At 35.9% G+C, this 19,708-nt stretch overlaps 12 protein-coding genes across 12 annotated transcripts; 2 read left to right on the top strand and 10 right to left on the bottom strand. All coding sequences in view use genetic code 12, as the record gives it.

Annotated features, from left to right (window-relative positions):
* Window positions 1-85: 85 nt before the first annotated feature.
* Window positions 86-1,018, bottom strand: ERV29 (Erv29p; the record flags this gene model as incomplete). The annotated part of the gene is made up of 1 exon (XM_002545191.1): window positions 86-1,018. The coding sequence occupies one exon, from the start codon at window positions 1,016-1,018 to the stop codon at window positions 86-88; it is 933 nt and encodes a 310-aa protein (XP_002545237.1).
* A 766-nt stretch (window positions 1,019-1,784) lies between these two features.
* Window positions 1,785-2,360, bottom strand: CTRG_00017 (uncharacterized protein; the record flags this gene model as incomplete). Its single annotated transcript, XM_002545190.1, has 1 exon — window positions 1,785-2,360. One exon carries the CDS (start codon window positions 2,358-2,360, stop codon window positions 1,785-1,787), a length of 576 nt encoding a protein of 191 aa, XP_002545236.1.
* Window positions 2,361-3,546: 1,186 nt separating this feature from the next.
* Window positions 3,547-4,866, top strand: MET15 (bifunctional cysteine synthase/O-acetylhomoserine aminocarboxypropyltransferase; the record flags this gene model as incomplete). Its single annotated transcript, XM_002545189.1, has 1 exon — window positions 3,547-4,866. One exon carries the CDS (start codon window positions 3,547-3,549, stop codon window positions 4,864-4,866), a length of 1,320 nt encoding a protein of 439 aa, XP_002545235.1.
* Window positions 4,867-5,896: 1,030 nt separating this feature from the next.
* ECM7 (Ecm7p) lies at window positions 5,897-7,459 on the bottom strand (the record flags this gene model as incomplete). The annotated part of the gene is made up of 1 exon (XM_002545188.1): window positions 5,897-7,459. The coding sequence occupies one exon, from the start codon at window positions 7,457-7,459 to the stop codon at window positions 5,897-5,899; it is 1,563 nt and encodes a 520-aa protein (XP_002545234.1).
* A 441-nt stretch (window positions 7,460-7,900) lies between these two features.
* CTRG_00014 (uncharacterized protein) lies at window positions 7,901-8,293 on the bottom strand (the record flags this gene model as incomplete). The annotated part of the gene is made up of 1 exon (XM_002545187.1): window positions 7,901-8,293. The coding sequence occupies one exon, from the start codon at window positions 8,291-8,293 to the stop codon at window positions 7,901-7,903; it is 393 nt and encodes a 130-aa protein (XP_002545233.1).
* A 487-nt stretch (window positions 8,294-8,780) lies between these two features.
* On the top strand, window positions 8,781-10,091 carry CAR2 (ornithine-oxo-acid transaminase; the record flags this gene model as incomplete). The annotated part of the gene is made up of 1 exon (XM_002545186.1): window positions 8,781-10,091. One exon carries the CDS (start codon window positions 8,781-8,783, stop codon window positions 10,089-10,091), a length of 1,311 nt encoding a protein of 436 aa, XP_002545232.1.
* Window positions 10,092-10,267: 176 nt separating this feature from the next.
* STE24 (zinc metalloprotease) lies at window positions 10,268-11,605 on the bottom strand (the record flags this gene model as incomplete). Its single annotated transcript, XM_002545185.1, has 1 exon — window positions 10,268-11,605. One exon carries the CDS (start codon window positions 11,603-11,605, stop codon window positions 10,268-10,270), a length of 1,338 nt encoding a protein of 445 aa, XP_002545231.1.
* A 279-nt stretch (window positions 11,606-11,884) lies between these two features.
* Window positions 11,885-13,174, bottom strand: CTRG_00011 (uncharacterized protein; the record flags this gene model as incomplete). Its single annotated transcript, XM_002545184.1, has 1 exon — window positions 11,885-13,174. One exon carries the CDS (start codon window positions 13,172-13,174, stop codon window positions 11,885-11,887), a length of 1,290 nt encoding a protein of 429 aa, XP_002545230.1.
* A 360-nt stretch (window positions 13,175-13,534) lies between these two features.
* SWI1 (Swi1p) lies at window positions 13,535-16,555 on the bottom strand (the record flags this gene model as incomplete). Its single annotated transcript, XM_002545183.1, has 1 exon — window positions 13,535-16,555. One exon carries the CDS (start codon window positions 16,553-16,555, stop codon window positions 13,535-13,537), a length of 3,021 nt encoding a protein of 1,006 aa, XP_002545229.1.
* Window positions 16,556-16,751: 196 nt separating this feature from the next.
* MNN10 (alpha-1,6-mannosyltransferase) lies at window positions 16,752-17,759 on the bottom strand (the record flags this gene model as incomplete). The annotated part of the gene is made up of 1 exon (XM_002545182.1): window positions 16,752-17,759. The coding sequence occupies one exon, from the start codon at window positions 17,757-17,759 to the stop codon at window positions 16,752-16,754; it is 1,008 nt and encodes a 335-aa protein (XP_002545228.1).
* Window positions 17,760-17,993: 234 nt separating this feature from the next.
* On the bottom strand, window positions 17,994-18,959 carry CTRG_00008 (ubiquitin-protein ligase peroxin 10; the record flags this gene model as incomplete). The annotated part of the gene is made up of 1 exon (XM_002545181.1): window positions 17,994-18,959. The coding sequence occupies one exon, from the start codon at window positions 18,957-18,959 to the stop codon at window positions 17,994-17,996; it is 966 nt and encodes a 321-aa protein (XP_002545227.1).
* Window positions 18,960-19,334: 375 nt separating this feature from the next.
* Window positions 19,335-19,613, bottom strand: CTRG_00007 (F1F0 ATP synthase subunit e; the record flags this gene model as incomplete). The annotated part of the gene is made up of 1 exon (XM_002545180.1): window positions 19,335-19,613. One exon carries the CDS (start codon window positions 19,611-19,613, stop codon window positions 19,335-19,337), a length of 279 nt encoding a protein of 92 aa, XP_002545226.1.
* Between the last annotated feature and the right edge of the window lie 95 nt (window positions 19,614-19,708).

The raw sequence follows: 19,708 nt of genomic DNA, 5'->3' as shown, positions 1-19,708 counted from the left end.
GATATACAGCTGTTAATAGTATTTAATTATTACAGGAGGGAAAGAGTGTGCAGAAGGTGGAAGTTTCAACGCAACTACTTTTAAGCTAATAAATCTTTTTCTTTTCATCAATGGAAAATTCACCAGCACCTGCATTGACAACCAATAATAAACCTCCAACAATGGATAAAACTTGGAAAAATTCGTATCTCAAGAAATCACGTCTAGCATCATGAGAATCGTAAGCCCAGAATTGATTGGTGAAGACATTATATAAGAACAATACAGTCAACATGATGGCAGCAGAAAACTTAGTCTTGTAACCAACAATTATTGAAGCACAAGATAACAATCCAATGAAGATGATAAATAATCTACCCATTGATAAATCGGAAGAAAAGACGAATCCCAAGAACAATAAGACCAACAAGATTCTACCGGCTAAAAGAAAGTACTTCTTGTTATCTTGATTGTTCAACATTGGTAAGCCTGGCATGTTCAAGGATCTCTTATCTCTTACTATACTATCTGAAAAAGCCAAAACTAACCCACCGACAACAGACAAGTTTCTCAAAACAAATTGCCCGTCAAATATCAAGCCATAACCGATACCTTGAACTATGACAACAATAATCAACGCAATTGTTGCAATATTGATCTTTTTTCTAAGAATAACCAAAGTGGATCCAATACTCATGACTAACATGTTATTAACTAAGAAAAATATGGTTAACCATCTCCAGTAATGTCTATAGTTATGCAAATAATAAACTTGTTCATTCCATTGAGTGAAAATTCTTAAAGTATCTTCATAAAAAGTCGCAACCAAAAACGCCCTTCCAATTGCAGGCACATAAGGTTTCAAGACTTTAAAGTATTCATCAATCAAATCTTCAATGTGTTTGGAATAATCTTCAAATTTCTGTAATGGCGATTTGGATGTTGACACCGGGCCAATATGTGGAGGTTGTTGTGAAGGTATACCTTGAGGTTGGCCACCAAATTGATTTTGAAATTGGTTAGGACCACGATATGACATTACTTATAGTTAGTGATATGATCAAACAAGGACACGAATTAGATCTATGGAATTCAAGTGAACAGCCAGAAAAAAAAAAGAATCAGCAAAAAGTGGAATGTCAAAGTTTATATGTTTTTTTTTCCTCTATTGGGAGAATTGGTGAAAAAAAAAGTGAACACAGTAATGCAAAACAATTTTTTTTGGGGCCCCAAAATGGACGTGAACGGGAAAAAAATTTTGAATTTACAGAGGGATGTTAAACAAAGCTTGTGTAGTGGTAAAATAGAAAGGATCCACAAGAATAGAAGGTTGCAATACCTTGAAATATTATCATTAAACAAGAACCAAGAATAAATGAATCGTTTCTAGACATATTCAATCGCGTTTTGAATAAGCCTACCTTCAAAAGTAGTTACCATGAACGAGCAAAAAACAATCATGTGGTCGTTTGGCACATGACATTTTTTTTCTCCCTCTTCTTTGTTGCTTTTGTTCTCTTACGTGTTCTTCAATGTCTAAAAATTCCACCCCTCTTTGATGATCTACATGCCGTTAAATTAAACGACTTCTTTGTTCTGCGAAAATTGATATTATAGGCTAGTTTAAAGGGTGCTTAAAAACTAATGCAACCTAATAGAAATGTGTCCCTTTTTTTATGGGAGGAAAGTTGAAATAAACCAAAAGTTCGTGTACATGCGCCAATAATTAGGCAATTTATTATAGATGTTGAACCAACAAGAGTAAGTATAAATTTATCGATATTTGAATATTTTTTGATTATAATCTACGAACTATCACTTTTAGGAGTATCTTCTTCATTGACTGGTTTGTTTTTTTCCCAAGGTTTTGTTCGTTGAGCAGCTGAAGCAGCTGTGCCTTGGTCTGTCAAGACTGTGTCTGGGATATGCTTTATGCCTGGAATAGGTTTACCTTGAGCAATCAATTCAACTAATTCTTGATAATTGGATGTGTATGGCTCTTCTTCTTCTTCTTCTTCTTCTTCTTCTTCTTCTTCTTCTTCTTCTTCTTCTTCTTCTTCTTCTGCGACTTCCTTGTCTTCCTTGTGTTCTTCAATTTGATCACTTCTTATGAACTTATCACCATTATGTAACTTCCATTGGTTATAATCATCCAAATTCAAAATATGTCCAGTTTTGTTACAAAAAAAGAATGATTTGGCTTGATCTATCAACTGTTGCTTGTCTAAGCTTGGTATAGTAGTTATGGAAGCATCCTGTTCTTTCAAGTTTGCTAAATAATTCTCTAAGATTTCTTGCAAACCATCCTGGAATTCTGTAAATGACTTCCAATCATAATTCAAATACTCTATATATACATCTTCTTGAGGATTGGTTGACATAGTAAGCTAATAGGAGGCTAATATTGGTTATATAGTGTAAAAAACTGGACGGAAACAGAAATATTTTTCTCCAACCATATCACCAGATCCGCATTAAACAGAGAAGAAAAAAAAAAAAACTTAAGTGATTATGAGGAAATACTCCTCATTTTCGATTACGAGTAACTTTCTTTTTTTCCATGTTAGTTGTAATTATTCTTTTGGTAGAAGAAGTTGTTGTAAATATCATGGATTTATGGTTAAACAGTTCTGAGTCAAATAAGAAATCAGTGTATGAATATTAGATTAAGAGTCTATGTTGGGCAATGCTTAAATTTGGCTTGTTTACACGACGAGACGTTGGCTAAATTGTAAGATTTTGGGATTGAATTCTTACATTATCGTTTACTGACTCTAGATTGAAAGCTTATTGCAAAATTTGTCAAAAGTTTGTACTAAAAATTGAGCAAAAAAAAAAAAAAAAAAAGAAAACCACTCCATACAATGAATTCTCGTAAATGATTAAAGGACATACAACGAGACGCACATCAATAAGTACATTTTAATATTCACAGAGTCGACATCGCATCTCTACATAAAGCAACGATGAATAGCCTCAATGGGCTTTTTAATTGTTTCTTTGGTGGATCGTGGATCACAGGTTGGAACTTATTTCGTTTATAGACAAAGTACGGTGTCCGAGCATTGTGTATTAATTAAACTTCTACAGTCAGCCTTAAAGAACAGACAAATGCAATAACCCACTGCTTGAGGGAGACCAAGAAACGAGCCAATGAAAATCCACAACGCTTTGATGGGCCGGTGTTGCACCATTATGAAAATGTCAATTTTTCCTGATGACACAAAACAGAGAAATTGATAAAAATCCTGAGAGTTCACGTGAAATGGTAACAATTTGAGAATTTTTATTGTAATTTATTTTCAGTGTTAATTTTTTTTTTTTTTTCTCTCCTCCGGATTGCGTCAATATCTGGATCGAACTCCATAATCCTATACCGCTGAGGATCCACAATTATTTTGTACGATTTTTTTTTTGCCGGTTTTCAACTATTATAAATACTGGTCAACATCTTTTAGTTTTTAATTTCATTCTTCTTTCTTTCTTTCTTCTTTTTTTTTTATTTCATATTTTCGAATTGTAACTTAATCTTTCGTTAACTTCCCTACAAACCCACACACATACATAATGCCGTCTCATTTCGATACACTTCAATTGCATGCTGGTCAACCAGTTGAAAAACCACATCAACCAAGAGCACCACCAATTTATGCTACTACCTCATATGTCTTCAATGACTCCAAACACGGTGCTCAATTGTTTGGTTTGGAAACCCCAGGTTATATCTACTCCAGAATCATGAACCCAACCAATGACGTCTTTGAACAAAGAATGGCTGCTTTGGAAGGTGGTGTTGGTGCTTTGGCCACTTCTTCTGGTCAATCTGCCCAATTCTTGGCTATTGCCGGTTTGGCTCACGCTGGTGACAATATTATCAGTACCTCTTACTTGTATGGTGGTACTTACAACCAATTCAAAGTTGCCTTTAAACGTTTAGGTATTGAAACCAAGTTTGTTAACGGTGACAAACCAGAAGACTTTGCCAAGTTGATTGACGACAAAACCAAGGCCATTTATCTTGAATCCATTGGTAATCCAAAATACAATGTTCCAGACTTCGAAAAAATCACCAAGATTGCTCATGACAATGGTATCCCAGTTGTTGTTGATAACACTTTCGGTGCTGGTGGTTTCTTAGTTAACCCACTTAAACATGGTGCTGACATTGTTGTCCATTCTGCTACTAAATGGATTGGTGGTCACGGTACTACCATTGCTGGTGTCATTGTTGATTCTGGTAACTTCCCATGGACTGAATACCCAGAAAAATTCCCACAATTCTCCAAGCCATCAGAAGGTTACCACGGGTTGGTCTTGAATGATGCCTTAGGTAAAGCTGCTTATATTGGTCACGTCAGAATTGAATTGTTGAGAGACTTGGGTCCAGCTTTGAACCCATTCGGTTCATTCTTGTTGTTGCAAGGTTTGGAAACTTTATCATTGAGAGTTGAAAGACAATCTGAAAACGCTTTGAAATTGGCCCAATGGTTAGAAAAGCACCCACAAGTTGAATCTGTCTCATACTTGGGTTTGCCATCACACGAATCTCATGAATTGAGTAAAAAATACTTTAACAACGATGCTAAATACTTTGGTGGTGCTTTAGCTTTTTCTGTTAAAGATATTGAAAACACCACCAACGACCCATTCAACGAAGCCTCTGCTAAATTGGTCGACAACTTGGAAATTGCTTCCAACTTGGCCAATGTTGGTGACTCAAAGACTTTGGTTATTGCTCCATGGTTCACTACCCATCAACAATTGTCTGACGAAGAAAAATTGGCTTCCGGTGTCACCAAGGGTTTGATTAGAGTTTCAATTGGTACTGAATTTATTGATGATATCATAAACGATTTTGACAAAGCCTTCAAAAAAGTTTACAACTAAATAGACTGATATATACGATAACGCTTAATTATAATAAACAAACAAATTAATGTGAAGAAATACCATATTATCCAGTTGATTACAGCGAAATCTAGTTTGCCAATCTTGTATTGGGCTACTAGATTTGAGAGCGGGCCCTGCAATGCATATATAATGCAATAGATAGCGTTGACAGCCAATATTACAAAACAAACTGCAACCATTTTGATATAAAATGGAACTCGGTTCGTGGTAACACCCCGAAAGCAATAGTAGACCAATTCTAAAAATGATACAAGGCAGGCAATTCCTGAATTCACAAGTGTCAATATACCTAGGCACCGAACAGCTTTGGAAATACAGTTATATGTTTGCAAAACACAAATTTCGTTTTTATCATTGGTACACACATGTTTGATTATGTCGTAAAATAGTACCACCAATCTGGCGGAAACTACTTTGGGATCATTCTGATTCGTTAAATTTCCCAATTGCATACCAAGATCCTGGATGAAACTAGTGACCACATTGATACCATCTCCGTTATAGCAATTCTTTATTTTCGTAAGTTCATTTCTCCGACAAAATCCAAACACATTGAACTGGTACAAGGTATCATCATATACTGAATCCAAGCGCTGGAGGTATGTCTCTGAAATAGTCTTATTCATATAGATATTTAAATCATTTGATAAATAAGTAGCAAATTTCAACCCTTGCTGAATCAATTGGAATGCTTTTTTGGCAAAGATTGTATCAGATTGAATTTTCAATTGAAATGAAGGTGGACCTCTAGGAACTATTTTGGAACAAGAAAATAAGAACCAGTAGCTAACCAAGAATAACAATACAAGGAAAATTAACTCAACAATTGACCATACTAGTAATAACTTTGACCGTTTGTAATAGATAATATCAATTCCTTCCTTCTGCATTGAATTAAGTTGCAAAAGAAAAAAAAGAAATAAAAAAAAGAGAATAGACAAACATTACAAAATTAGAAAGTAAATACCAATTTACCACAAAAAAAAAATAATTCTATATTCAATTACTATTTAAGATTAAACATTTGGTTATCCAATAATTCCAATTCATCATCTTCTAAATAAGAATTTCTAGGAGATATTTGTTCATCATCAAATGGGCTTCTTGAAACTTCACGTATCAAATTTCTTTCTCTCTTATCAGACAAATGTCTACCTAGTTTCCCCAGGGGTTCTCTTGATACCGATCTACTGGAATAGCCATCGTATGTTTCTTCTTGAATTGTTGGATACTCACCCTTAAATGTAAAATTATCGAATAATACCCCTTGTTCTTCTAACTCTTTTGATCGGGTACCAGAATTTGTTCGTCTTACCGAAGTCTTTTTGGAAAGTGTTTCACCCAATTTTCTCATTTCATTCTCATGGTCGACATTATCATATCCAATCGAAGGTCGACGGTTGTGAAACATATTACTAAGTCTATTTGTGTGGTCATGGTCGCGAGAAGTGCCCTCATCAACTTCAACATGACTAAATCTAGAAGCAATACGCTTACCAGTATGACTGACTTTCTTTTTAAAATCGCCAAACTTCGATTCACCACCACCACCGGTACCAAATACAAAAAGTGACATTTCATCATCCTTTGCTATACGATCCACCAGTGGATTGGCACACCATAACGGCAACACCCAAGCCGCCAGTGATAATATAGTAAATGTAGCACCCAACCACATCAATACGAACCAGCATTTTCCCATGTGGAATGAAACCCCAAAGTCACCAAGTTTATCCTTTATTTCTCCCCTAGTCACTATCAACAAGTTGGTAATCAAAGACAGACCAATAATAATACAAACAGCAGAAGCCAATGACATCAAAGCGATGATATGTAGAATAAATAAAGGCACCTTTGATAGGTCTCTCGCCGATCCACGATTCGAATAGATTATAATAGTAAATACCAACATGACAAATTGGGCACAACAAGTGAAGATGATACCGTTGAATGAAAGTTGGAATCTATTTGTTCGTGATTGCATCAACTTTAAGTAAGAATCACTTTTATAAGATATACTTTGATAGGCATAAGCAAGAATTATAGTCAACCCAATGTTGTCCAACTGCTCAAGATAGTCAAAAGCATATGATCCTTTTGAAGAACAGGTCAACCTTTCGTTCTTCTTCTTTAGCACAGTCTTGCCATGCTTGTCTTTCACCATATATGTATCATAATTACCGTAACACCAGCTCCATAACGAAGTGAGGCAAAACTGAGGTGCACCAGCAACTTGCTTTTCGGCGTACTGTGATATTAATGTAATCTCACTGTTTGTCAAAGTAGTTCCCAAACTTACACCGACCCTACTCTCAGAAAATAACTCTGGAGCCTGACTCACCGAGTTTCTCAATGACTTATATAAACCATAAGATACATCTAAATGTGCACAATTAATACGGGAAACAAACGTTGAATTAGTAAGCTTTGGTGCGACTAAACAAGCCAAACAGAGTGCAACTGCAGAACAACATGTGATTAATCGAATAAGTTGAAGAATCCTCTCACCTGGAGAAAGATTTCGAAACTGGAGTGTTAAATTATATGAAAGATTCTTCCATACCAACATGATCTTCAAACGACGAAGGGTGATCTTTGTGGTGGAAACAACTAACGATATCTAGAAGAAGAGCAAAAAAAAAAAAAAAAAAAAGAGATTTTTGGTCTAAATCGAGATTTGCTTTTGATCCATTGGTGAGCAGAAAATACCAAAAACGAAAAAAAGGGGGAAAGACAACTTGTCCGTATCTACAATTGATCAAATCTGACCATAAACAAAATAAACTTGGTATTCTAACTAGACAAAACAACTATACCTCTTCTAATAGTAAAAGTTGTTATAAAGAATAAAAATAAAAAAAAATAGGAAATCAAACGACGAATAAACCATAAAACGATAATATAAAAAGCAATCTAATAATAAAATAAAAGATCAAACACTAAGCAGAAAGAAATTGAATCAGCAAAACTGAACAAGAAAGAAAAAAACATAACAATGCAATGAGATGGTTTAAAATTCTTCATTGAATCTTAATTCTCCATATCTAGCTTGGTATTGACTAAGTTCAACAGACTTGTCGTCTTCGAATTTTCTCTTCAAGAAGTTAGTTCCTGGCATAGTTTGAACAGGAGCATTTTGGATCTTGTAGTAACTATCCCATTCTTCAAGGTTAGAAGTGGTTCTAGTGGAATATGAATCAATCAATTCTGGTGGGGTAATCATGTTATTTGGTAATGGCACTCTTTGGAATTGTTGGCCACCGGTAGTTGGCAATTGGTAACCTTCACTGACCGCCTTTCTGATTCTCATAGCGACTGATGGTAAAGCAGCAACATCAGCGTTCATTGGAGCAGCTGGCTCAATGGCAGTTTGCATGTGTCTTTTAACTCTTTGTTGTGACATGATTAGGTATGATAAAGTTCTAGTTTCTATCTAAAATTGGCGTGTATAGATCAATAAAATGTTCCAGACAGGAAAAAAAAATGTACAAAGAAAAAGTGGAATGACGACTGAACAATTTTTTTTTTTCTTTCTTTCTTGTATTTTGTCATCTTTCTGTTGGACATCTCAAAAGGGTAAAATTTTTTATTTTCTTTCCGTCGCTGTTCGATTGCCGATTAGTTTTTTTTTTTTGGGTGTACAATCAAAAGGTCGTGCACACTGTCCATATTCGCGCTCGCTTGCTGTTAGAGATCAACATGGATGATAATTTGAAAAAAGTGAATTACATCTGGGGTTTCATTTTCATTAATGACTTGTCTATAAATAGGGTCGTCGTTGACAATTGAACTCGACTTTTTTTTTTTTCCCTGACTTCTTTTCTTTTCTTCTTCTTATTATTTTTTTCATATCTAATTGCTTATACTTTCCTAGCGAATTAATAACTACAATGTCTGCTACTCCAAACTTTAAAGTTTCCTCAGAAACTGCTCGTAACTACGAATCAGAATACTCCGCCCATAACTACCACCCATTGCCAGTGGTTTTCTCCAAAGCAGAAGGTGCACATGTCTGGGACCCAGAAGGAAATGAATACTTGGACTTTTTGTCTGCTTATTCTGCTGTTAATCAAGGTCATTGTCACCCAAAAATAGTCAGTGCTTTGGTTGATCAAGCCTCAAAATTGACTTTATGTTCCCGTGCTTTCTCTTCTGACGTGTTTGGTGTCTATGCCAAATACGTTACTGAATACTTCAACTATGAAATGGTTTTGCCAATGAATACCGGTGCCGAAGCTGTTGAAACCGGGTTGAAATTAGCCAGAAGATGGGGTTATGTCAAGAAAGGTATTCCTTCTGGTGAAGCTATTATCTTATCTGCTGTTAACAATTTCCATGGTAGAACTTTGGGTGTCATTTCAATGTCTACTGATCCAGATGCTACTACAAACTTTGGTCCATACTTGAGCGGAGTTGGACCACAAATTCCAGGTGAACCACAAGGTACATTGTTAAGATACGGTGTCATTGAAGATGTCGAAAAGGCATTTGCCAATGCTGGTGACAAGATTGCTGCCATCTTGTTGGAACCTATTCAAGGTGAAGCTGGTATTGTTGTTCCGCCAGAAGATTACTTACCAAGGGTTCAAGAATTGTGTAAGAAGCACAATGTTTTGTTGATTTGTGATGAAATTCAAACTGGTATTGCTAGAACTGGTAAGATGTTATGTTATGAACACTCAAAGGGGGTGAAACCAGATATTGTGTTGTTGGGTAAAGCCATTTCTGGTGGTATTATGCCAGTTTCTGCTGTTTTATCCTCTAAGGAAATTATGTTGACCTTGGAACCAGGTTCTCATGGTTCTACCTATGGTGGTAATCCATTGGCTTGTAGAGTTGCCATTGCTGCTTTGGATGTTGTCAGAGATGAAAACTTGGTTGAAAGATCACAAAAATTGGGTCAATTGTTGAAGGATAAATTAACTGAATTACAAGGAGAAAGTAATGGTATGATTAGTGAGGTCAGAGGTAAAGGTTTATTATCTGCCATTGTGATAGACGAGTCAAAAACCAACGGTAGAACCGCCTGGGACTTGTGTTTGTTGATGAAGAACCATGGTGTTTTAGCTAAACCAACACACGACAATATCATTAGATTGGCTCCTCCATTGGTTATTTCCGAAGAAGACTTGTTGAAAGGTGTTGACTCTATCAGACAATCTTTGAAAGAATTACCAAATGCTCCAAAAGCTGACCACTAGGAAACTATTCAATTCAAAAGATAAATAAATAACGAAAAACTTTTTGTAATTATATAATAGATAATTTTTTTTTTCTTCTTTTATTTTATTTGGGTGATTTGGTAAAATTGATATATTCATTTATTTGACTATATCTATAAATACACACAGTTCTACGGAGAAAAAGAGCACATGGTTTATTCATCTTTTTTGACCTTTTCTTTGGAGACGTAACCCAATGCAGATAATCTTTCTGGCAAGATTGGGTGTGAATAGTGGAATGATGAATATAACCAATCAGCATTCATACTTGACAAGTTTTCCTTTGATAATTTCAACAAGGATCTGCATAATTCTTCTGAATAACCACATTCATTTGCATACTCATCGGCTTCGTATTCATGTTTTCTTGATACCAAGTTTTGAACAAAAGTCATCAAACATTCAACAGGTTGTAAAATATCGTTGAACAACATGAATCCAATCAAAATTGGTTGTTGATTGACAAACCCAAAACTAGTATACAATGAATTATTGTGGATGAAAGCAGAATACAATGAGAATAACATGAACAAATGACCTTGCATCATCACAATCATTTTTGGTAAATGGTTCAATTTCCAATGTCCGATTTCATGGGCCAAAACAGCTACAGTTTCTTCAGTTGTATTGTGTTCAATCAAAGTATCAAATAAAACAATTTGTTTACTCCATGGCAAACCAGTAAAATAAGCATTAGAATGAGAAGATCTCTTTGAACCATCAATAACAAATAATTTGGCCAATGGGAATTTTTGTTGAGATGCCAAGTTTTCGATGGCAGTTTTCAATTCACCGTCTTCCAATGGGGTAAATTTGTTGAACAATGGCATGATCAAAGTTGGCACAATGGTCATAGCAATTAAGTTAATCACCAAAATGAAACACATGAGGTAAAAGATAAATTTATCGTCAAAATATTCGATAATTTTCAAGAAACCAGCAATAACAGGAGAACCTAAGACAATTGAAAGTGCAATGCTCTTCAACATATCACTAACCCATAAACCAATAGTTTGCTTGTTGAATCCAAACTTTTCTTCTAAAACAAAGTGTTTGTAGTAACTCAATGGCAAACCAATAATAGTAGTTAAGATCTGGGTAGTGAAAACAAAAAAGAGTGATTGGGTAATGACACCTCCCATAGCCTTTGGTAAAATGGCACCACAGCCTTTCATAATACTGCCACTCCACAACCACACTTTTGGCAACAAATCATATTTGATAATTGCTAAATTTTGGAACAAACTGAAAGTACTTGAAAAAAGTGAAAATCTAGCCTTAGCACGGGAATATTCTTGAGCTTTATCAAAGGTTTCTTGTGATACTTCTTTCTTAATTGATTCTGGTGGAGACTTTTGCTTCAACACTTTATATTGTCTGAGTTCCAAATAAGATTCAAATAAGAATTGACCAACTGTAAATCCAACAATGATAGATTTCCAATTAATATTGGGATTATCAAGAAATGAAAATGTATCTGCCAAAGAAATCATTGTTTATATTGATTAAATTTGACAAAACGGCAAAGATGGTGTTGTCAAAAAGAAGAAGAAAAAAAAAAAAGCGAAGCAAAAGAAAAATTATTACATACAAAAAAGATTCTTCATTTTCTGTTGTTCTTATGGCAGAATTCGGCCGAGAGGAAAAGTGAGAGCCCCGCATCACCACGGTCAAACCAAGGGTTTCACAACTGCAATCGCAATAAACTTGATACTTATTCATAGTATATATTCTAGAAACAAAAACAAAAACAAAAACACGAAATACAAAGCCTACCATTCAACAGCAGAACCTTTACCGCATTCCAAGGATTTACAAATGCCTTCCAACTCATCATCGCTTTCTCCAGCAGATTTAAGAGAAGCAGGATCAATAGGGCCACCATTAGCAACTTCCAAGTCATAATGCTCCTTGACCATGTCTCTGACAAGACCTTGATAATACAACACACCATTTTCATGACCTGGATGTAAAACACCAGTTTTATAAATTCCCTGGTTCAAATTCTTTTGGGTCAAAACACACAAATCATAGTCTTCCAATTCAACTTGTTGCAAAAAGTCAACAAATTCTTTCTTACCGGCATCTTCCAAACCTTTTTTGGTATAAATATCATATTGTAAAATGGTTCTGGTGGATGTGATTGGCAAGACTCTGATAGAATACCATGCAGGTGAATAACAATTAATACCTGTATTTGGTGAAACTTGCAACCACAATCCATCATTAGTACCAGCTTTGTTTGATTTTGCCTTTGGTTTTTCTTCCTTTTTCAGACCAAACCATGATTTCTTTTCTTTTTCCTCCTTCTCTTCATTTTGAACAATTTCGGCAAAGTGTCTCAAGTAATGGGTTTTTGGAACGACCTTATAGGTGTTTAACTTGAAAGCAGCCTTGAGACCTGGATGAGCGGTGTAACAGTGGAAACATTCATTATATCCATCCATTAAAGTTTTCCAATTAAATTCACCATCCAATTCATAACTCATGTGGTATTCGTAGTCATCAAAATCAAAAGCATTCAATTCTTCAGTCAATCCAGAATACCAAGTTTCAAAGGGAATTGGATTGGAATTGAAACTAACAAAAACCAAACCTTGAGGTGTAATATGAGTATTGATTGGTAACAAACCATTTTCTTCCATCTTGAAGCCTTCAACTTGATCGTAATCACGTGCTTTGGTCAACTCACCGTCAGTGTTGTAAGCCCATCCATGATACTTACAACCCAACATGGTACTAGATCCTTTATCCTTTCTAATAACTGGGTAGGCCCTGTGACGACAAACGTTGTGAAAAGCTTTCAAAGTACCATCAGTTTTGGATTTAATAATAAAGAAGTTGATACCAGTAATGTTGAATGTGTAGTAATCACCAGCAGATTTGAAGCGACTAGCATGGGTACAATAGTTCCAAGTCTTGTGGAATATTGCTCTTTTTTCCAATTCAAGGATTGCAGGGGAGGAGAACCAACTTGCAGGTAAAGTCTCAGTCGAAGAATCTGAATTAAAGTTGGTGGTAGGAATAGCAGTAGAAGATTGGGTTAAAACTGGAGGAGCCATGATTGATATCTGGAGTATGTTTGTTGTTCTCTGGATCAATTATTTTGACTGGGAAAGTGGACATCAGGACGTTTATATACACTTTCAAGCACACATATACACACTCTTGCTTTGAAGCATATTCAGGATCGCTATACCCAATATGGAATAAAGGAAGAGAAAAAGAAGAAGAAGAAGGTATCCGTAAATAGATAACGACATATAATTAGACAGATATCTACAGTATCGGAAAAATTTAAGATAAAAAGGAAAAAAATTGCGCATTTGCGTTTTCTTCAACATACTTACACAGAAAAAGAGCGAATAAAAAATTGCACATTACAACACAACCAGGAAACTCCAGATAAGAATCTGTATTAGTTATATTCCCTCACAAGCCTTCAAATCTTTCAAATATCTAAGCAACCTTACAACTTCTTTACCTAAACTGGTATCAATTGTAGGTGCCAAAAATGTGTCCAAAGTTAGAATGGAATCTGGGATTATCCTTGGGAAAGCCAAACAGTCAGTTAATTTATCCATTAAATCCGTATCTCGTTGATATTCAATATCCTTAGCCAATATAGCATGATTAACCAACGAGTTGATAACAACTAAAGCACGTCTTAACACCAGCGACAAAATCTTGTGTTCAGGCGAGTCACGTGGAAACTTCCCGGTTTCTGTAGATAAAGCAACAATACTTCTAGCGAAATTTCCGAGTATAACTTCTCTGTTCTCCAATAACCAATAAAGCGACAACTTGTTGTGATGAGTATTTAAATCATCAACTGGGGCCATGTCGATTAATAATTTGGCTCCAAATAACATCTGGGAGATTGTAGGACTTCTGGTGAATATAAACTTTGACAACTCAAAAGTATTGCCATCAAATGGTAATATGCTCATATACATTTGGAAAGCATGGGTTAAAAGCGTGGCAGATTTGTAATCTGGTGCGTAGGCTTTGATCAACTTTCTGGTATATTCCTGATCCTGCAAGCTCACCAAATATCCCGTTAAGCTTGCATTCAATGTACCATTGAGCACAGCTTGGATCAAAGATCTGTTGTACGGCTCCCTAACCATCAATTTAGTGAATGCATCAATTCCAAAGGAAAAATAGGAATGAGCATCAAGGTTACAACGTGGAATCTTGTAGTTGTCCTCAATCTTTGGACCGAATGATGCAACCAACACAAAAGACAAGAACGCTTCTTCCAAAGTGTGCAAATGCGTGTATAAGGCAATATTATCCAACATTAAAAGACAGTCTTTCAACAAACATAATCTTTTACGGCTGTAAACAAACTTATCGTTATCTAAGCCAATGTTCTTAACAATGGAGAATAATAAGTCCTTAAAGAGTCGATTACCAGCTAATAACTCCTTATTGTATTCAGCGAATGAAATATTTCTCAAAATCATCGTGATCGTTACCAATTGGTCCACTAGCATAATTTGATCATCCATGGCACTTCTAGTTTGAATTTTGCTGAAGTGATGCTTGTTTTCCAGTTTGAAATTTTGCAATGCAGTAAGATAGTCATCTAAATGAAAGCTGGTAACATCCCTTTCTGTATCTTCATCAACTTCCATTGGTGAATCACCATTCTGAACTGAATCTTGTACAATGGAAAAGATTTCATCCATATCGTCTTCTTCGTCAGAAACCACCTCACCAGTAAGGGAATTTACAACATACAGAATATCCTCACCCTGTCCCTTCACGTAGCGGGAAAACACATCATCAATACGACCATTGCTAGACAACTTGGTGACATCTGGAATTGCAATCTCGTCTTCTTTTCTCACTCCCATAATTTTATTTAAAGTGTCTTTACCCAAAACTGACAATCCATCTAAAAGTTCCATACAATCTTTGATTTGAAATGAGTAAGTAGCGTCAGAAGTTGCCACTAACAACGTATTAAGAGCATTGACTACTTCAGCACTCTGAATACCATTGTTGCTTTTAATCGACATGGTCAATGCTTGGAGATTTATAATACCCAATTCAGGAGCAAATAAGTATACCGGTTTGGTTACCTCGATTTCGCTTGCCAACTGTGACAACTCTCTAATGTTGTACGGACCGTGAGTGTCAACAATCTTTTTGAACGGTGAATAGTTCTTCAAGATTTGAGCTTCTTCTTTTGATACTTCTTTTTTTACTGGAGGCGCAACAGGAACAACAGGTTGCGGCGGGGCTGATGGGGGTACCGAATTTTGAGTTGGTGCTGGAACTGGAACTGGAACTGGTGTCTGTGCTGAAGCTGGTGCAGGTACGTTTACTGGTACCGGAGCTTGAGATTGACGTGGGGTGGTTTGGTATGGAGAATTAACATTCGGAGAATTATGGACAGAGTTACTGGCTCGAGAAAGCTTTCTTTGTTGGTGTGGAGTAGGTGCGCTACTCATCATCGGACTTTGTTGCATTGGCGCTGGAGTAGGGGCATTCGACAGATATTTTTGAACAATTTGTTGCTGGAATCTATGTTTACTAGCCTCGATGTCCTTGCTTCCACCAGGAGTAGCATAATACTCTTCGTATGGTAAAATGAAGTTTGTGTAACAGTTGCAAATTTCCCTATCGATTCTTTCCTTGGTCATCTGATCCTCAACACCTTCATAGAATCCCATTTTTAATGCCATCAAGGTCCATGGATTTTGTTGTTGCATACGCTGTTGCTCTGGCGACATCAGAAGAAATGCCTTCATCATTCTGTGTCCACCCATTTTCTGACTTAATACATAAATGACAAATAAATTGATTCGTTTGCCATTGACAGATAATGGTTGTTGAATTTGAACACCACTACGTTGCAAGAAATCATACAACACAGATAAGAACAACTCTATTTGCATCGACTGTAACTTAGCGTTGTTGTGTTGTGCTTGTGCCTGTGGATGTGGTTGTTTGGCATTTTGAATAATAGGAGTGTTCTGTTGTGGAGTTGGAACCAGTGGATTCATTGGTGAAGCGTGGTTTGATAAGTTTTCTTGTTGTTTTTTGAGCATTTGCTGTTGGATTTGCTGTTGATACAATTGTTGTTTCATACGGAACAATTGTTCTTGCTTAAGTTGTTGAGGAGGACGTTGTTGTCCTTGCATCTGTTGAGTATTTGAATTCATAGGTACAGACTGTTGATACATTTGTTGTTGTTGCTGCTGCATAGTAGGAGTTGGAACTGGCTGTGGGGGAGGTGGTACCGAGACTGGCGTATGTTGTTGTTGTTGTTGTTGTTGTTGTTGTTGTTGCTGCTGCGGTGGTGGAGGAGGTGGTGGAGGAGGTGGTGCAGACATAGGCTGTTCGCCTTGATTTTGATCAAAAATAGAGTTTAAAAAATCATCATTATTATTGTTATCGTTAAACGCATTTTCGTTTAACCAATCCGACATGATGAAAAAACCTTGGTGTACAACTTGAATATAGATGGTGTAGAATATTGGTTTGTTGATTTTTTTTTTTTTTCTACTATTTTTTTTTTTTCGTACTCGGTTTTTCTTTTTCTGTTGACATAATATTACTCAATTTTTTCTTTTATTTTTTGTTTCATTGCCTAGTTACTTTATTACAACTACTTCATAATCCTATTTACTCCCAGAACTTCCACCATCTCTTGTGAAGTTTCTTAGATAAAGCCTTGTAATGCTCCATTTCTCCCCAACAATCTCTACCCCATTCACAACCAGCCATGTTTACCACAAAGTCATGGTCTTGAAAGAAGTATTGTGGATCATCTGCTTTATCGGAACAAGCACCAGGTGGGAAAGCATTTATATGTCTTAATGGCAAAAACCCAATTCTTTCTCTAATCCAAGCTTGAGTGGAGTACAATGTTTCCAAAGCATCTTGTTCCTTGTGTTCCCATTGCATGTGCATTTGTTCATACATTGCTGGATCCCACCAAACATCTAATAACATTTCGGACCAATCTGATCTTCTGATCAAAAAAGAACCCAAATTAAAGCCACCACAATCTTGGGTGATCACCATATCGATTGGCTGTTCATAATCAGTATAAGGAACATCAACAGGTAAGTTTAATGGATTGAAAGTATCCAAGGTTCTGTAAGTAGCATTCTGTAACTTGTTAAGGAAATGTTCCTCCAAAGAAATTTGTGGTTCCATGATATAAGTGTGTAAATCCAACCACCAAAACCATTCTGTATCTGGGAATTGTCTCATGGTTTGTTTCAAAATATCAACTTTCTCCCAACTTTCTCTCCATTCATGTGAGTATCTCTTCTTGATAGTCATATCCTTGATAGTTAAACCATAACCATGAATCTTGGCATAGTTCTTCTTGTTGGCAATTGAAGATCTTTCAACGGACCATTCTTGAGGTGACTTCCATTTCAAAACACCACCTCCTTCATTTGCTGCCAATATGATGACAACTTTTGGTGCAGATTGTTTGAAATGTGGGATGTATGGAACATTGGTGAACAATGACAAACATATAAATGTTACGAACAATAACACAATCTTTTTATATTTCGCAACAAAGTCAGTTATCACGGAGACATCAAACGAATGTTTCTTATGCGGTTTAAAAGTCTTGGAATACGAATCCTCAAGATCAGTAGGAAGTTCAGACATGGTGGGCTTGAGTGTATTTTGGAAAAGCTTAATGTTGTTGTTCCTTCTAAAATTTTTTTTTCTTTACTACTCAAATCAATCTCGCTCAGCTTGAGAGAAAAGAGAGAGAAGAAGAAGAAAAACAAAAAATGAACCTGAAATTTTTTTTTCTTTCTTTTTGTTGTTTTGTGTTTCGTTGGTGCGTGTTTCAGGACGTGCATTTAGTGATAATCTCATTTGTAGATACAAGTGACTTCATCTCAACGGTAACAAGTGTTGTTCTAAACATTGTTGACGACATAATGGACATTCGGGATGTTCTCTGATCCAATCTACTATACAGTCCCAGCAAAACATGTGCCCACAGTTGGCGGCAGAAGGATTCACCATTGGGGATAAGCACAACATACAACTTCTTGACGATTCAGGCAAATAAGGTAACTGTTTTTCATCAGATAAATCAATAATAAACTCAGGAGAATAATTTTCACTTAATTGGGACAATTGGTTTATTGACTTGATTTTTGAATCATCATCGTTGGTTTCATAAGCTTCCTCAGTCTCCTTTGTTTTCAATTTCATGAGTGTTTTGACAATGAACTGCAATACTATGATACCACCTAATAACGAATAGTTACCGCTCTGAATCTGTTCAGGTTGTTTATGATGGCCAAAAACATAACGCAATCCAAAAATACGTTTTGAAAGTGAGTAAAACTCACCTTGGAAATAGAACAATGCAACATGTAAATTCAAAAATGTATCCAACACTTTGTAATAGCTGCTCCACAGTCCACCTGTTTCTTCCTGATTCTTTAACCGCTTAACTATTTTACTGATGATATATGGAATTAAAGCGTAAGAGAGCACAAATCCTAGTCTGGGCAATAATCTCGGAAGTGTCTTTCCTGTTCTATTCACATAAACCAAATCAACATACTCTTCACCCAATGTACGTGCTCCCAATAATGTGGTCAACAGTAAATACAAAGCCTTTGCTAGAACACCAATTTCTTGTGGATAAGCGTTAATGAAACGTTGGCCCTTGATGAATTGGAGAATGTCTTGTAACAGAGATTTGTACAAAGACTCGAAGTACGCATCCTTTTGATGTGCACGAACTGCGATGATAGTTAGTAATTTGATCATTGTAAGATGATTAATGGACTTGATATACATACCTATAGTAGCAGCATCGGCAAATGGTAGTTGCTTATTCATTGGGTTGATTATTTGCCGTTATATGAGATAAAGTTGAATTGATTATGACTTTTTTTTTTCCGTGGGAGAACCAAATTTCTCCACATCGAAGTATTAATTTTAACCACGGTCAAATTTGCACCTTAGAGAAACGAAGGAGTTACATGTATTGCTACAAGGTATCGGATTACAAGATATTGGATATTTCCCGAATATGTAGATGTATATATATATATATAGATAGATAAATAAACTTATTACTTTTGCAAAGCATTTCTTATTTTCAGAATAGCAACTAAACGTAAATAATAAATCAACTAATGTACAGTAATGGCAGTCTTCCTATTTCTAACAGAACCGAACCTCATCACAATCTAGGACAATCGTTATACCTTTTTAGTCCAATTTTTGAATTAAAGATTCCAAGGCTTTGCCAATGTCCAAGTTTGGATCTTCCCAATTGATTGAACCAGAAGTGGTAGTGGTGGCTTCTTTCTTTGGAGCATTTAACTTGGCGTATTCAGCTTTGGCTTGTTGGATTAATCTTTCTTCTTTTCTCCATTTCTTAGCGGCTTCTTGGTTGTGGTGAGCAGATTCAATGGAGTATCTGCTGTAAGCACCGTAAACAATACCAGCACCCAAGAGGGAGTATCTTAAAACATTAAATGTAGACATTGTTGGAGTTATATATGGTATGTGTGTTTATGTCTTGCACAGGGAGTATATCGAGTTATTCAACAATTTCTTTTCACTTTTTTTTTTTTTTCTTC

This window comes from Candida tropicalis (assembly GCF_000006335.3).
Source record: "Candida tropicalis MYA-3404 genomic scaffold supercont3.1, whole genome shotgun sequence".
NCBI classification, from domain to species: Eukaryota; Fungi; Ascomycota; class Pichiomycetes; order Serinales; family Debaryomycetaceae; genus Candida; species Candida tropicalis.
This window is presented reverse-complemented; position numbering and strand designations above follow the sequence as displayed.